The sequence below is a fragment of the Microtus oregoni genome, unplaced genomic scaffold (genome assembly GCF_018167655.1).
Source record: "Microtus oregoni isolate MIOR12 unplaced genomic scaffold, Mior012 000003F_ref0000135, whole genome shotgun sequence".
Lineage (NCBI taxonomy): Eukaryota > Metazoa > Chordata > Mammalia > Rodentia > Cricetidae > Microtus > Microtus oregoni.
The window spans coordinates 2,880,925-2,897,142 of NW_024543062.1; the positions used below are offsets into that span (position 1 = coordinate 2,880,925).

The window sequence follows — 16,218 nt, forward strand, 5'->3', positions numbered from 1 at the left end:
ACTTCTAATTTTCCATTCAGATTGACGCTCTTGCATAAAAAGAGTCCTCACCTCAACCTTTGGTTCTGTCCACCCCGTTTGAGGTAGTGGCTGTCTCAGTGCCTGGTGAAATCTCTATTTCTTTCCTATCCAGTCACCTGTGCCCCCACTTTTCTTGATGCTGTAATCACACAGCAACTTGGAGCAAGCAAGTTTATTTTGGTCTGTGGATCAGTTGGGCTACAGTCCATCCTGGCAGAGAAGGCATAGTGGCAAGAGTATGAGGTGGCTGGTCACTTCATCAGGAAGCAGAGAGCAGACAGCAAGTGGGACCTACCTGTTTTTTATTATCTTTTGGGGGGCCTACCACCCAGCTCCCAAATAAATATACACGGAGACTTCTTATTACTTGGAAACGCCAGCCTTAGCATGGCTTATTTCTAGCCAGCTTTTCTTGAATTACCCCATCTATCTTTTGTCTCCGGGTTTTTTCCTTTTCTTCTGAAATCTTACTTTACTCTGACTCTGTGGCAGGCTGGGTAGCTGGCACCTTCTCTCTCACTCCTTGATCTCTCTTGCTCTTTTTCTCCTATTTATTCTTTCCTTCCTTTCTCCTGCCAGCCCCACCTTTCCTTTCCACTGCCTTGCTATTGGCCATTCAGCTCTTCATTAGTCCAATCAGGTGTCATACCCCCCACCAGACAGGGTTTCTCTGTAGCTTTGGAGCCTATCCTGGAACTAGCTCTTGTAGATCAGGCTGGTCTCGAATTCATACACATCCGCCTGCCTCTGCCTCCTGAGTCCTGGGATTAAAGGTGTATGCCACCACCACCCGGCCCCAATCAGGTGGGTTTTTTTTTTAAATGTTTGTTTATTATGTATGCCTGCAGGCTGGAAGAGGGCAGATGGTTGTGAGCCACCACCATGTGGTTGCTGGGAACTGAACTCAGGACCACTGGAAGAGCAGCCAGTGCTCTTAACTGCCGAGCCACCTCTCCAGCCCCCCAATCAGGTGTTTTAAACAGGCAAAGTAACACAGCTTCACAGGGTTAAACAAATGAAACATAAAAGAATGCAACACATCTTTGCATCATTAAAACAAGTGTTCCACAGCATAAACAAATGCAATACATCTTAAAATAATATTCTACAACACCTACCTATAAAACCTTAAGGCCTATCCCACATCTCTAACCTCCAGTGATTCAGTTACCCCATCAGTGCTCTGCCTCCTAACGAAGCCACAACCTTCCAAAACAGGACCAGCAGGTGGAGACAAAGTATTCAGGCATATTAATCTATCAGTGACATTTCACATTCCAGTAGAAAATACCAGCCCCTCCTGGTGCCCTTGGACCAACAGCTTGTGGCTGTGTAGCAACCTGAATGTGGCCAGAACAGGCCAGACGTCCGTATTAGAATTCATTCACCTCACGCAGAGAGTAGTCGAGGATGGTGTCCTGATCTTGGAACTTGAAGTACCCACAGAACTTCTTCTTCTGAAGCAGGAGTGGGAACCAATAACTGTCATCGGGCCACATGTCTGCAAAGGGGATCTGGTCGAGTTGGAACCACTGAGGGCGCATTTCTGTCTCGAGCAGGGGATGGGGAGGAGGAAGAACATTGATGTTGAACATGGATTTCAGCCGACCTAAGAGACTGCCCTCTGAATGTGTGTGAACACCTGTTTGGAGATTTGGTTTTGTTTGAGACAGGGTCTCACTCTGTAGCCCTGGTTGACCTTGAACGCAGAGATCTGCTACGCATCTGAGTACGTCTGTGTGAATGAATGAATGCCATGTGTGTAGGTGCGGAGGAGGCCAGAGAGGAGCTGGAGATAGAGCTGGTCCTCTACTGCCCAGTGTGGGTGCTAGAGACAGAACTTGGGTCCTTTGGAAGACCAGTACGTGTTCTTAACCACTGAGATCTCCAGCTGTTGGCATTTTTTTGGTTGTGGCTGTTAACTTGCCAAATTTTTTTTACAGGTTTTATATTTATTTTTGACTGCATATATGCATGTGTGTCTGTGTGTAGGTGTAGGCATTTGAGTGCAAGTGCCTATAGAAGCCAGAGGCTTTGGATCTCCCCAAAGCTGGTGTTAGTCAGTTGGGAGCCACCTGGTGTGAGTGCTGGGAAACAAATTTGGGTTTTCTGGAAGATCAGTATGTGATCTTAACTGCTGAACCAGCTTTCCAATGTCTCTCCTCTTTAAACATTTTATAAAAATTATTTTATATGTATGGGTGTTTTGTCTACATGCCATGTGCATGTAGCGCCTATAGAGGCCAGAAGAGGGCATGGGATCCCCTGGAACTGGAGTTATGGGTACTGGGAAATGCTCGTGGGTCCTCTGCCATCTCTCCACTCCCTGGAGTTTTTTGAGACAGGACTTCTACACCGTAGCCCAGGCTAGTCTGGAATAAGTAGTGATCCTCCTGCCTCAGCTTCCCTTACAGGGGTGTGGTACCACTATGCTTGCTCTGTTTTACTTTCATTGATAAAGGGACTTTCTTAGAACCCTTGGTGGCCTGGAATTCAGTGTGGAACCCAGGCTGGTCTTGAACTCATGACAATTCTGCCTGAATTTTCTTGGTGCTGGGATTATGAGTGTGTACTACTGTATCTGGCTTATCTGAGAAAGGAGCCTGGACTAATTTTTTATCTCATCCTCATGACCATCTCGTGGTTTTTTTTTTAAAATATTTATTTATTTATTATGTATACAATATTCTGTCTGTATGCAGGCCAGAAGAGGGCACCAAACCCCATTACAGATGGTTGTGAGCCACCATGTGGTTGCTGGGAATTGAACTCAGGACCTTTGGAAGAGGAGGCAATGCTCTTAACCTCTGAGCCATCTCTCCAGCCCCCATGTCGTGGTTTTGAAAGGGTTATGTAGTTCAGGCTGGCCTAGAACCCATTCGATAGCCCACTATGCCCTCAATTCACTCTTTCTGCCTTGGCCTCCCAGATGCTGCAATTATGAACTCACATCACCACACCTGGTTACTTTCTTGTTTGTTTGTTTATTGAGAGCTAATCTCCTGTGTTGAGATTACAGACTTGTAACACCAAACCTGGTTCATGCCACTGCTGGGAGTGGAACTCAGGTTCTTATGCTCGGTAGGTAGTCAGGCTTCCTGCCAACTAAGCCACAGCCCAACTATTTTATTATTATTATTATTATTTCTTCTTCCTCCTCCTCCTTCCTTCTGAGACAAGCTCTCACAATGTGGATCATGTTGGCTTTGAACTCAGAGATACCACTATCTCTTCCTCCCGAGTGTTGGGATAAAAAGGCGTGTACCAATATGTGTACCATATTTTGTGAAATAAAGAAATGGGCTTGTGAGGCAGTGGTGGCACATGCCTGAGTTCAAAGTCAGCCTGGTCTACAGAGCCAGTTCCAGAACAGCCAGGGCTACACAGAGAAACCCTGTCTCAAAAAAAAAAGGGGGGTGGCAGTCATTTGGGTTACAAGGCTGCCTTGCCTATCTCTCCTTAGTTCTGTGAACAAGCAAAGAGGAGGAACGTTGGCAGACTTGGGGCCTACACTTGGCAAGGGCTGACTCCTTTCTCCTAGGCAGGTAAGTGAGACTGGGTGCACTTCCCTGCCCATGGTTGAAAGGAGGGAGTAGGGCCCAAGGCTCACCGTCACTCTCTATGGGCGTCCCGTGCACGTGGTCAGTAGAGAAGATATGCACGTCCATCAGCTCGGGGGAACCCACAAACTCAAATGATATGTGGCCCACCTTGTGCAGCGCATCCACTGTCAGGCCACTCTCTTCCTGCAGCTCCCTGCAGCAGATGGGTAAGGAAGAAGTGGCATTAGCTCATGAGCATCCCTGCTTACAAGGAACAAGGCCATAGACCCATAGGCCGCATATTCTAGGAGGACATCATGTAGAGGTGTTACTATATCCAATTTAGGAATTAAACTACATAAGGCATGGTATTGAACACCTATAATCCCAGCACTCAGGAAGCTGAAGCAGGAAGATTTGGTCAACTGGAATATGTAGAAAGATACTTTAAAAAATTTAAAAGCTGGGCATAGTGGTATACAACATTAATCCCAGCACTCTGGAAGTAAAGATCCAGCAGGTGGATCTCTGTGAGTTCAAGGCCAGCCTGGTTTCAAGGGTATGTTTCCTCCTCTCCAGGTCTTCAACCCCTGCCAAGCTGGCTCTGTGGTCAGACCTCCCCTTTCCTTACCTCTTAGCCCCATCCTCAATGGTCTCTCCTTCCTGGACTTTGCCTCCAAAGCCATTCCAGCGGCCAGCACCAAAGCCTCTCTTCTTCATTCCTAGGAGAACTCGCTGAGGCTGAAGCACCAGCACTAGGGTGTAGAGCCTGGAGGTAGCCATGGTCTCCTGGGTCCTGTGAAGAGGGTCAGAAAACTGGGTCTGCTTGGCTTGTGATCTGTTAGGGTACGCATCAAATGTGGGCAGTAGTGAGTGGTGGCCAGGTGGGAGGGAGATGTTTGTGGGAGAGGTGGAGAATGAGGCTGACTGGTAATTCCCCAGCCACAACGAAAAGTCCCTGTGGCTTCCAGGGCAGGTGATGGGAAATATGTCTTTGAGCCCTCCCTTCCCCATTTTTTTTTTTTCAGTGCAGGGAATGGAACTCAAAACTTTGAGCATGCTAGGCAGGTACTCTACCGCTGAGCCACACCCCAGCCCCTCACTGGGGGATTCTAGGCAGGTGCTCTACCGCTGAGCCACACTCCAGCCCCTCACTAGGAGATTCTCGGCAGGTGTTCTACCACTGAGCCATTTTCCTAACTCCCTGGGCTAAAGTTCTTGTTGCTCTATCCTTTCCTTGGCCTCAACTGGCTAAAGCAGTATCCAGAAATGGGGACCCTCCTAAGAGGTTACAGTGTATAAGGGACCTGAATGAGGGCTAGAGAAATGTCATTGGTTGTGAGCGTCTGCTGCTCTTTCAGAGCACTGGGATTCCATTCTTAGTATCCATGGTGGCTCACAGAGGTCTAACTCCAATTCTGATGGCCTCTTCTGGCACCAGGCACAAATGTAGTGCACAGATATAAATGTACATAAAATGCCTATATTCATACAATATAGGTTAACTTAAAAACATAAGATTGGCAGTGGTGGCACATGCCTTTACTCACAGCACTCTGGAGGCAGGAGGCAGAGGTTAAGCAGATATCTGAGTTTGAGGCCAGTCTGGTCTACAGACGGAGTTCCAGGATAGCCAAGGATACATACGCAGAGAAACCCTGTCTCAAACAAAACAAAAACAAACAATACAACTTAAAAAGAGAAAAAAGAAGAGGGAAACTTGGTCCTGGTGATGAGGGTGGTCAGCGGAAGAAGTAAGTGTGTTTGGCATTGGCCCGTGTCCCTTTCCTGACACTGACTTGCCCATGCCCGAGGTCCTGGCTTCCTAACACAGCCATCTCTCTTATATGTACCAGCTATATACAGCTGTTTTTCCATATACACAGGTGACTGATACCAGGAGACCCCTACCTGGCCATGGATACCAGAATCAAAGCATGGTAAAATGGCTTCTATGAAACGGCATATTTGCATATAACCAACACGTATCCTCTAGTTCACTTTAATGCAACGTAAACACTGTGTAAATAATTTTCACGCAGTGAGTCATGACAGATGGCCACACATTCAGGAGATGAGTGACTTGTTTGCAAGGATGTTCAATGAGACAGAGTCATGCTATGTAGCCCAGTTTGGACTTGGATTCCCAACCTTCCTGCCTCAACAACCCGAGTGCTGGGAGGACAGGCATACGCGAGCACGCTCAGCTACCTGTCTCGATGAAGCTAGCTGGTAGGACAAAGATGATTGGAGTCTATATAATCGGAATCTAGTAGAATGGGCTTGGCCATGGCTCTGTTGGTTGACATTGTTTCAAACATAGACTCCCCACATTGTTTTCCCCTCTGTAAATGGAAATATCTCACGGTTGTTAGGTTTATTAAGTGAGATAGTTCTACCAAACAAGGTTAATTGGGGTTGGAGAATATTTTTGATTCGCTGGTTGAATTGGTCTAATACTGAGCCCACAGATAGAGATGGCTGATTGGCCTTTTGTGTGTCCCTGCCTCTGTGTGAAGATCACAGTTGACAATGGGTTGCTTTCGGCCTAACTTTTTCTTTTTTTTTTTTTTGGTTTTTCGAGACAGGGTTTCTCTGTGGCTTGGGAGCCTGTCCTGGAACTAGCTCTGTAGATCAGACTGGTCTCGAACTCACAGAGATCCGCCTGCCTCTGCCTCCCGAGTGCTGGGATTAAAGGTGTGCGCCACCATCGCCCAGCCGGCCTAACTTGTTCATATTAAAAAAGATTTAATTCATGTGTATGAGAATTTGTCTGCATGCATGTCTGTGCACTGTGTGCATTCAGTGCCCACAGAGGTCAGAAGAGGGCACTGGCTCCCCTGGAACTGAAGTTATAGATGCTGGTGAGCCACCATGTGGGTGCTGTGAACTTGACGGGTCTCTCATTGGAACCCGTAGTTCACGCAGTCAGCAAGACTAGCTGACCAGACTGCTCCAAGGACCCCACTTCTCTGCCTCCCAGCATTGGGATTACAGGTGCAAGCCACACTGGCTATGAAAACGCCTCATGCATGTGAAGCAAGCATTTCACAGGTATCTATCACTCCAGCCCCAATTAACCTTGTTTTCAAAAGCTGTTCCATTTAGTAAGTCTCAGAACTGTGTAAGACTTTCACATTTTCTGAAAAGACAACATGCGCAGGGTCTAAATTTGGAAAGAGGTCAAACGGCCGAGCCTATAAGGAAACTAGGCTGTCCTGGACGACAGTTTAGTGTTCCCTCAGCTCAGACAGCTGTGATCTGGTAAATCGGATGCGTCTCGGAGCTTTCATATGCTAGAGGCTGAGGTGGTGACAACTATCTTGTCTGAATTGTCAACTGTGGCAGGTGTTGGAGGCAATGCATAAGGAGTGCAGAACTTAGACCTGCCTGCAGGGGGCACTCTGCAAATGCTCTTCCCTAGCCTCCACTTCCTGGGGCTAAGCCTTTGCAACTTGGCTGTAAACTACCTCTGCACCAGTTTACCGCCCAAGCCCCAGGTCCCAAGTTCCCTTTCCCTCTGATTTCTGCTCCCTACCGTCTGTAGTTCCCCTGTTCTCCCCGACTTCAGGTCTATCCAGCACCCCAGTCTTCCTGGCTGGCTTGAAGCATCTCCCCAGTCCTTGCTCCCTCTTCCCTCCCCAGATCTCCGTCGGCACCCCAGCACCACCACGATCTCCCGCGTCTCTCCCTCATTCAGTTCCCACGCAGTGAGAATCATCCGTACCTTCGCGCCCAAGCTACAGCTTCCTGGGACGGGGCTCAGGCTGGAAGAAAGGGCGGGACTTCCGGCGGCGGGGAGGAAACCGCCAGCAAGCGCCCATGGCTTGGTGAGTGGAGTTACGGTGTCCTCCTGCACTAAAAGGGTGCCTGCTGCCTGCGTGCGTGCGTGGAGTGGATGACGGTAGTTGGGGGCTCAGTGTCTCAGGCCTCAGAGGGGCGCTCGCAGCCTCTGTCCCGGCATGCGAGTCGCGTGTTCACGATGTTTGTTCATGTACAGACGTGAGTGAGTGAGGATTTCTGCGTGGAAATAAGTGGAAAGGCTGACGACATGGTTCAGCGGATAAAGCTGTGCATTCATGAGGACTGGAGTTTGGATGCCCGGAACCCACAGAATGCTGGGCTTGTGTGTTGACCAGATGTGACGCCAGTGCTAGGGAGACAGAGACGGGCCCCTGGAGCAAGCTGACAAGCTAGACTGGCTGGTTGGCGACTTTATCTCAATATGTAAGATAGGGAGCAAACCAGAAGGACATCCCTTGTCAACTTTGGGTTCTCATAGACTCGCAGACACATGCGCACACGCGTACTAATACACATGCCTGCATACCGCACATACATATGCAAAAATAAAAAATAGGTTGAACCAGGACCTCCTACCTGCATCTCTGTAATGTCCACCTGCTAACTCCTTTCTCGCCAACAGGTACCCGAAGCTTGTAGGCGTTCCCCTTAAGGCTCAGAGATTCCACACAGCTGCGTGTCGCTACAAAGCTCGGACGGGTCCCGAGCACCTGTGGCTGAAGCGCCATCTAAGGGACCCGTTTGTGAAGGCTGCAAAGGTGGAGAGTTACCGCTGCCGCAGCGCCTTCAAGCTCCTGGAGATGAATGAGAAGCATCATATCTTGCGACCTGGCCTCCGGGTGCTGGACTGCGGGGCGGCTCCGGGAGCCTGGAGTCAGGTTGCGGTGCAGAGAGTCAATGCCACAGGCGCAGGTGGGGTGTGCATGTCACTAGGCACTACCAGCTCCTCTGGCTGTCGTGAGTTGGAGGGAATGATAGCAGCTCTTTATTCAGAGACATTGTCTGAACAGCTTTCTAAGTTGGCTTAGAGATGATAGTTATTGAAATGGGACACAGGCTGGGGATGGCGCTCAGCGGCTAAGTTAAGCAGGTGTGCTGGTGCAGGCCTATGATCGTAACATTTGGGAGGTGAAGGCAGGAGGATTAGAAATGTAAGATCATCCCAGCTACACAGTAGGTTTGGAGTTCAGGACCGGAGATCCCGTCTTGGGGGGTGGGGTGGGGACGGGAGATGGGGGGCGGGGGACATCGACAGGCAAGTGTGGGGGGGAGGGCGGGGCAGGGGTGGGAATGATGTTGGTGTTGTGGAGATGGCTTATTCAGCAGTGGTTCTCAACATGTGGGTTGCGACCCCTTCAGAGTCCCTTACTTATTTACATTACTATTCATGGCAGTAGCAAAATTATAGTGATAAAGTAGCAACAAAATAATTTTACGGTTAGGAGTCACCACACCATGAGGAACTGTATTAAAGGGTCACAGCTTAGTGGATAAAAGGTGCTTGCTGCTAAGTCTGATGGCCTAAGTTCTCTCCCCAAGACCTACATGGTGAGGGGAGAACTGATATTCGAAAGTTGGTCTTTGGCTTCACAAGTGTGCATGGCGCATGCCCACTTGCATACACTCACACACACGGTAAACCAAGGGTTATTTTAAAAAGAACCAAGAAGCAAACTAAAAAACAGGCCACATGAGTTGGCAGCCAGCCTGGGCTGGATACCAAGCCCCTGTCTCAAAACAAAACAAGAAACCCCACAAAACTAAACAGCAACAACATCTTAGTTTGCTCTCTATCGCATGGTGAGCTCCATGACCAAAACGACTTGGGTAGGGAAGGCTTTCTTTCAGCTTACATGAAGGGAGGCAGAGGCAGGAGCGGAAGCAGAGCTCTTAGGGGCACTCTGCATACTGACTTGCTCCTCCAGGCTTGCTCAGCCTGTTTTCTTATGGACTCAGGCCCACCTGCGCGGGGTGGCAATGCTCACAGTGGGCTGGGCCATAATGGAGGCTGTACAGACACCTGCACTCCAGTGCACATCCACACATGCAAACACACACATGTCAATAAACAATAAATCTAAAAGCCAAACCAAAACAACAGAGCCTGCTTACTCATGTCTCTGATCCTAACACTCTGGAGGCAGAGGTAGCAAGCAGTTCTCTGAGTTTGGGGTCAGCCTGGTCTACATAGTGAGGTTGTCTCAAGGAATAAAAAGTAAACAACCATTTAAAAAAAAAACAAAACAAAAAGCAATGTTGGGAACTGGAGCTGGGTGTGGTGGTACCTACCTGTAACCCCCAACCACTCAGTGTGTTGAGACAGAGGAGCTGAAGTTTGGGCCAGTCTGGGCTACCTAGTGAGATTCCTAATTTAGAACCAAAACAGGCAGAATAAAATAAGAAGAGGGGCTGGAGAGATGGCTCAGTGATTAAGAGCATTGCCTGCTCTTCCAAAGGTCCTGAGTTCAATTCCCAGCAACCACATGGTGGCTCACAACCATCTGTAATGAGGTCTGGTGCCCTCTTCTGGCCTGCAGGCATACACACAGACAGAACAATGTATACATAATAAGTAAATAAATAAATATTAAAAAAAATAAAATAAAAAGATAGTTGGGAGAAGAGTCCTAGAGAAGAGGAGGCTGGGGTAGGGAACTGACAGCAGAGTGGGATTCTCCCTGTCTTGTGGTCCTACCTCCACCTGTCAAGCAGGATAATTGGGACACCATTTCCTTTGCAAGTCTCAGCTTCCCCAGCTGGCCCAAGGGGAGTAGAGGTCACCCTATCCCACACAATGTATCTTTTATTTTCTTCAACTTTGAGAGGCAGGATCTCACTTGGTAGCCCAAATTGGCCTTGAACGTGTGACGATCCTCCTGCCTCAGGCAGCCAAGTGCTGGGATTATAGGCCTGTGCCATCACGTCTACCTACGTGTCTTCATATAAAAGGCCTCTTGTGGACAGAGATGCGTGTTAACTGGTTTTCTTGGTCCTGGTGCCTGGCTTATATTTTGGTAGGGAGATTCACAGTGTAATAACGCATTCCGTTGCTTCCATAGACTCCAGCTCTCCTGTGGGCTACGTGCTCGGGGTTGATCTTCTTCACATATTCCCTCTGGAAGGAGCAACTTTCCTATGCCCTGCTGATGTGACTGACCCCAAAACTTGCCAGAGAATTTTAGAACTGCTTCCCAGAAGGAGAGCGGACGTGATTCTCAGTGACATGGCACCCAACGCCACGGGGATCCGAGACCTCGATCACGACAGGCTCATCAGCTTGTGCCTGACCCTTGTGGGCATGGCTGCGAATATCCTGCATCCCGGGGGAACACTGCTGTGCAAAACCTGGGCTGGAAGTAAAAGTCACCTGCTACAGAAGAGACTGACCCAGGAATTCCAGAATACGAGGGTCGTGAAACCAGAGGCCAGCAGGAAGGAGTCTTCAGAGGTGTATCTCTTAGCCACGCAGTACCGGGGAGGGAAGGGCTCCACGGAGCAGTGAGTCTGCCCTGCCCTCTGGGGGTGCTTTCCTGAGAGTGTCTGGGATCGGAACTGTATTGTGGATGTGGACAGCACCCCACTAGGCACCTCTTGAGTTTTAAAGAGATGAAAAAAATGTATTTGAGGTTGGTGAAAAATGATAAAAGTGGGGCCAGCACGGTGGCTCAGTGAGTAACGGTGCCTGTACTGAGCCTGATACCCTGAGTGTGCTCTCCAGGACCCCCACAGTGGGAAGAGAGAGCCAGCTCCCGAAAGTTGTCCCCTCACCCCCACGTGCACATACACGAGCAGATGTTTCAGGATGGTTTCTGTCAATTTGACATTTCTTTCTGGGAAGAAAGAATCCAGCTGAAGAACCGCCTCCATCAGATTGGCCTGTGGGCAAATCTGTGAGAGGAGTCGTTTTCTTGATTAATGATTGACGTGGGAGGAGGGCCCAGCCCAATAGGAGCAGCGCCACCCCTGGGCAGGTAGTCCTGAGTTGTGTAAGAAAGCAAGGCGAGCAAGACACAAAGAAGGAGCCAGTCAGCAGGGGTCCTCCGTGGCCTTCAATTACCGCCTCCAGGTTCCTGCCTTGAGTATTGCCTTGACTTTCTTCAATGATCAGTTAGACTGGGATGAGGAAGTCAAGTAAACCCTTTCCTCCCAAGGTTGCTTTTAGGAAACAAGACTAAACAGTCTTCTATATCATGATTTTATCCTTCTGACTTTTTATTTTTTAATTCGTTTTTGAGATTGGGTTTCACTCTGTAGCCTGAGCTGGCTATGAGCTCACAATCCTCCTGCCTCACCTCCCAAGGGCTGGGATTACAAGTGGATATTGCCACACCTGGTTCATGATGTGTTTGAAGAGAGTTTTGACAAAGACAGATGGAGATTGAAGGCTATAAAAGGGAGGGGACAAAAGCTGGGTGGTGGCCTTTAATTCCAGCTCTCTGGAGGCAGAGGCAGGTGGGTCTCTGCGAGTTCAAGGTCAGTCTGGTCTACAGAGTGAATTCCAGGACAGCCAGGGCTACACAGAGAAACCCCACGTCAAAAAAAGAACCAAACAAAACAAGAAACCCAAAACTTGGAGGGGCAGGAGAGAGAGATCTGAGGTGAAGTGTTGTTCCTCCAGAGGACCCAGGTTCTCAGCACTCACATGGCAGCTCACAACCATTAGTAACCTGAGCCCTTGGGATCTGACGCCCTCTTCTGGCCCCCATGGGTACTGTACTAATGTGCACAGACACCCATACACAAATTCAAAACAAAAGCAAAAATCATGGAAAGAGCCACCTCTTTGTAGAGCCAGAGAGAGGATGTGGCAGTTGTGTCTGCACCGCTGTCAGCGGTTCCTCGTGCTGTGAAGGCCTCTGCACTAACCGCAGTGGCCTGCTGGGCCATCCAGGGAAGGACTGCTCTGGCCCGGGTGCAAATGGCCGCCAGAGGTCTCAAAGGCTTTTCACGGGCAAATGTCTGCCCCGGGTGTTTGAAACAGTCGGGACATTTGAAGCCGGACTCAGGTGCCAGGCAGCTGCGGTTGCTGTGTGGCTCCCTCGGTGGATCTGTGGAGGGTCACAGAGGAGGGCGCCTACACCAGAGAGGGAGGATGCAAAACATGGCTTTCACCTCAGAGCGGGTAAGAGAGAGTTTATCCTGGAGCCCAGACTGAGTGACCGTGGCTCAGGAACACACATTTCGGCCACTCTGCGTCCCATGTTCCAGCAGTATACTAGTTTGTTTAAGTTTTTATAGTAGCAGAAGAAAATTCTAGATCAAGCACTTTTTTTTTCTTTTCTTTTTGAGACAGTTCTCTGTGTAGCCCTGGCTGTCCTGGAACTCACTCTGTAGACCAGGCTAGCCTCAAACTCAGAGATTTGCCTGCCTCTGCCTCCCAAACGCTGGGAGCCCAAACCAAAAGGTGGGCACCACCACCACCCAGCAATCAAGGCACCTTCCAAACACACTGGAAACATTAAGTAGTCGGCTACAGCCAAGCAGAGACATCTCTGCTGTACACCTCAGATGTTCCCTGATGGTATTTAGCCTTTTAGCTGGAGGATATTAAAGGTGTTTAGGATAATGCATCCCAAAGGTTTTATCTGTTACAGGATGTTAGGTCTGACACAGAGGTGGGCAGGGGATGACTGTTTAGGGAGGCTGAACAGTCAGAGTAAGTTTTAATTAGGCTCCAGACCTGCCACCTCCCAACCTTCCCCAAGCATTGAAGCTCTAATCGGTCCATCAGCACAGCAGAAGGTTCAGTTGAAGACAGAAAAGCTTTCTGCAGACTTTCTTAAAATTACACTGTTGAGCCTGGGGTGGTGGTAATGCTTTTAATCCCAGCACTGGACAGGTAGATTTCCAGGATAGTTAGGGTTACACTAAGAAACCCCATCCTGAAAAACAACAAAAGACACACTGCACTGGCATCAGAGATGCACTGTTTACACTGTTACCTATAAGGGTCCAACATCAAGGATGGGAGAGATGCTGCCATCAGTTAGGGTTGACCTGCCTCGAGGGAAGGAGCCCTAGAGCTCTTCTGGCAAGCAGAACCCTGGGGTAGCCCAGTTTGGATTTCCAATGGGCACAGGAAAAACTCCAAGACTATAGTACTTCAAGCCAACACTATAGAGCTGGGTGTGTGTTATCACACACCTGTAGTACAAATGATGTGGGAGGTTAAGATAGGATAATCATGAGTTCAAGGCCAGGCTAGGGAACTTAACAAAACCCTGTGGAATTTAAAAAAGAGTATTTCAGTGGTAGAGCTCTGGCCTAACAAACAAAAACAAGAAACAAAAATCTCAGGCTGAGCATAGTGTGGCTCATGTCTTTAATCCCAGCACTAGTGAGGCAGAGGTAAGAGAATCTGTAAATTTGAGGCCATCCTGGTCTACAGAGGGAGTTCCAGAACAGCCAGGGTGAGACCATCTTGAAGAAAACCAAAGCCAACCAAACAATAATAAAACCAAATCTCACCCAAACAGAACACCTGTAGTCGGACTTTTTCTGTCCCACCAGCCAGCTCACCTAAAATCCTTCAGAGACTTCATATTAATTATAAAAGCTCATCTGATAGCTTAGGCTTGTTTCTAACTAGCATTTACAACTTAACCCATTTTTATTAACTTATTCTCTGCCTTGTGGCTTTCTTACCTTTACTTTGCTCTCCCCATGCTGCTTCCTCTCTGGCAACTCCCTGCCTCTCCAACCTTCTCCTAGTGTCCTCTCTGCCTAGCTATTGGCTATTCAACTTATTAAACCAATCTGAGTGACAAATCTTCACAGTGTACTAAAAGATTATTCTACAGCAAACCCCAGCTGGGCATGGTGGCACATGCTTGTCATCTCAGTGTTGAGATTTATTGTCCCAGACTGTGTCCCAACAAACCAGGTTTGGCCACTTGTCCTCAATATTTTTTTTTAAAATATCTATTTATTATATTATGTGTATAGCATTCCTTCCACGTGTGCCTGCAAGCCAGAAGGGGGCGCCAGATCTCATTATAGATGGCTATAAGCCACCATGTGGTTGCTGGGAATTGAACTCAGGACCTCTGGAAGAGCAGTCAGTGCTCTTTACCTCTGAGCCATCTCTCCAGCCCTGTCCTCAATATTTAAAAAGAGACAAATTTATAGCAAATCAGAAAAAGGAGATTTATTTAATGTGGCCACAATGGGAAGAAGGACATAGAGTTAGGCTATCCCCAAGAACCAACTTCAGGGGCCTGACACTGACGTAGGGTGAGGGTTTTAAACAGAAGGCAAGAGGTCTGCTCCAGGAAGCTGTCTGGCCTGGGTGTGGTCAGTCCCATCTTTGTCTCAGATCTAAGGCTTTCCTCACCTTCAGATGACAAACTCTAAATCATTTTTGTGGAGATAAGTTCTTCCTATGGCTGCCCCAAGGCTTCAGTCTTTTCTTCTCCTGGGAGGATATCCTTAGGAGGAATCTAATATCTTGGGGTCCTTTGTCTCAAGAATCTGATAACCAAAGAGGCAGGCCAGTTTCAGCAGCACTAAGGAGGCTGGGGGTTCCAGTCCCACCTGGGCTACATACACAGTGAGGTTGAGGCTAGCCTGGGCTACAGGGTAAAATTCTGTTTTTCAGGTGTTGGGGTGAGAGATAGTTTATTTTTATTTTATTTATTTATTTGAGACAGGGTTTCTCTGTCTAACAACCTCGGCTGTCCTGGAAGTAGCTATGTAAACCAGGCTGGGCTCGAACTCAACAGAGATCTGCCTGCCTTCTGAGTGTCACTACCTCCCGGTTGGTGACGCCTGCCTCTAATCCCAAATCGACATCAGACTGTGGACCCTGGACCCGCACCATTATTGAAGTCAATCAATCCGCCTTCGCAGACACAACTTCTTCCCAGGAATTCTCATTTTCAAAGGAAAGAAAGAGAGAGAAAAATGCTAACCAACCGAAACCCCAAAACATTGCCCGAGACAAAATAACCCATGTTTACATAGTAGCAAGGTTGAGGGAAACGTCAACTTCCCTAAAATTTGATCCCTCCGCAGGCTCTGCTATTTCACACATTATTGAGCACTCAGTAGCGGTGGAAGAGTGCCTTGTGGGCCAGTGGGACACCCTGGCTCAGCTTTGGTTGCAGGTCCCTAGGCAGGACGCCGAGGATATAGAACTGTCTGTCCTCAGGCGAACCAACATCTGGTCAAGCCCGTGGGCGCACTTACTCTATGCTTTACGGGCCGCTTTCTCGGATCTCGCGAGACTCGAGCGGAAGTCTCGCGAGACATAGGCGCCGGCGGAGAGGAGGGAGATCCGAGCGTCGGCTGCTGCGCCGGACTGCTCTGCTGAGGTTAGTGACAGTGACTGGGTTTGCCTGACTGGTAGCTGCGCGCCCTGCCGGGGACGCAACGAAGCCGTGGGATGGAGATGTCTGTCGCCATCGGGCACGCACACGGCTCGGGTCGGCTCCTGTCGCGCGCCTTCCTTTTGCAGGGTCTCGGGTGTTGCGCTCCCGGGGCCGGAGTGGCTGGTCTCCCATTCCGGTGTCCCACTGTAGGGTGCGGGGAGGCGTGCCTGGACCGGGGGTGGAGGGCGGCGTGGCCTGTGGTCTGAAGGGCTCCCCGGTCGGAGTCGGTTACCTCTTTGCAACCCTGTAGGTCTGGGAGATCGAACTCAACTTGACAGTCTTGGCGGCACGCCCCTGTTAGCGCCCATTTTATTTATTCGTTTATTTTTGGCGGTAGTGGGATTAAACATAGGACCTCCTGTATGTTAGGCAAGCACTCTACCCCTGAGTCATGTCTCCATTCTTTTAAAAATTTAGTTTATTGAATTAACGTGTAGGTGTGTGTAGGTGTGTAGGTGTACACATTCCAGGGTTTCCTGTGG

At 49.0% G+C, this 16,218-nt stretch overlaps 3 protein-coding genes across 4 annotated transcripts in view; 2 read left to right on the forward strand and 1 right to left on the reverse strand.

Moving 5' to 3' along the window:
- Positions 1 to 1,010: 1,010 nt before the first annotated feature.
- On the reverse strand, positions 1,011 to 8,056 carry Nudt1 (nudix hydrolase 1). Of its 2 annotated transcripts, none has more exons than XM_041648566.1 (4): positions 7,944 to 8,056; positions 4,195 to 4,359; positions 3,632 to 3,777; positions 1,011 to 1,567 (listed from the first exon to the last, which is right to left on the reverse strand). In XM_041648566.1, exons 2-4 carry the CDS (start codon positions 4,344 to 4,346, stop codon positions 1,395 to 1,397), a joined length of 471 nt encoding a protein of 156 aa, XP_041504500.1. In that variant the 5' UTR covers positions 4,347 to 4,359; positions 7,944 to 8,056; the 3' UTR covers positions 1,011 to 1,394. The 2 variants fall into 2 exon arrangements, with proteins under 2 accessions (XP_041504500.1, XP_041504499.1); XM_041648565.1 differs by lacking the exon at positions 7,944 to 8,056 and adding an exon at positions 7,291 to 7,325.
- On the forward strand, positions 7,320 to 11,030 carry Mrm2 (mitochondrial rRNA methyltransferase 2). The gene is made up of 3 exons (XM_041648564.1): positions 7,320 to 7,393; positions 7,990 to 8,279; positions 10,427 to 11,030. Exons 1-3 carry the CDS (start codon positions 7,386 to 7,388, stop codon positions 10,867 to 10,869), a joined length of 741 nt encoding a protein of 246 aa, XP_041504498.1. The 5' UTR covers positions 7,320 to 7,385; the 3' UTR covers positions 10,870 to 11,030.
- Positions 11,031 to 15,622: 4,592 nt separating this feature from the next.
- The window catches only part of Mad1l1 (mitotic arrest deficient 1 like 1), a 320,097-nt gene continuing 319,501 nt past the window's right edge, over positions 15,623 to 16,218 (forward strand). The window contains exon 1 of the mRNA XM_041648485.1: positions 15,623 to 15,679. The gene's annotated coding sequence lies outside the window, so the exon portion shown is untranslated. The remainder of the gene's footprint in view (positions 15,680 to 16,218) is intronic.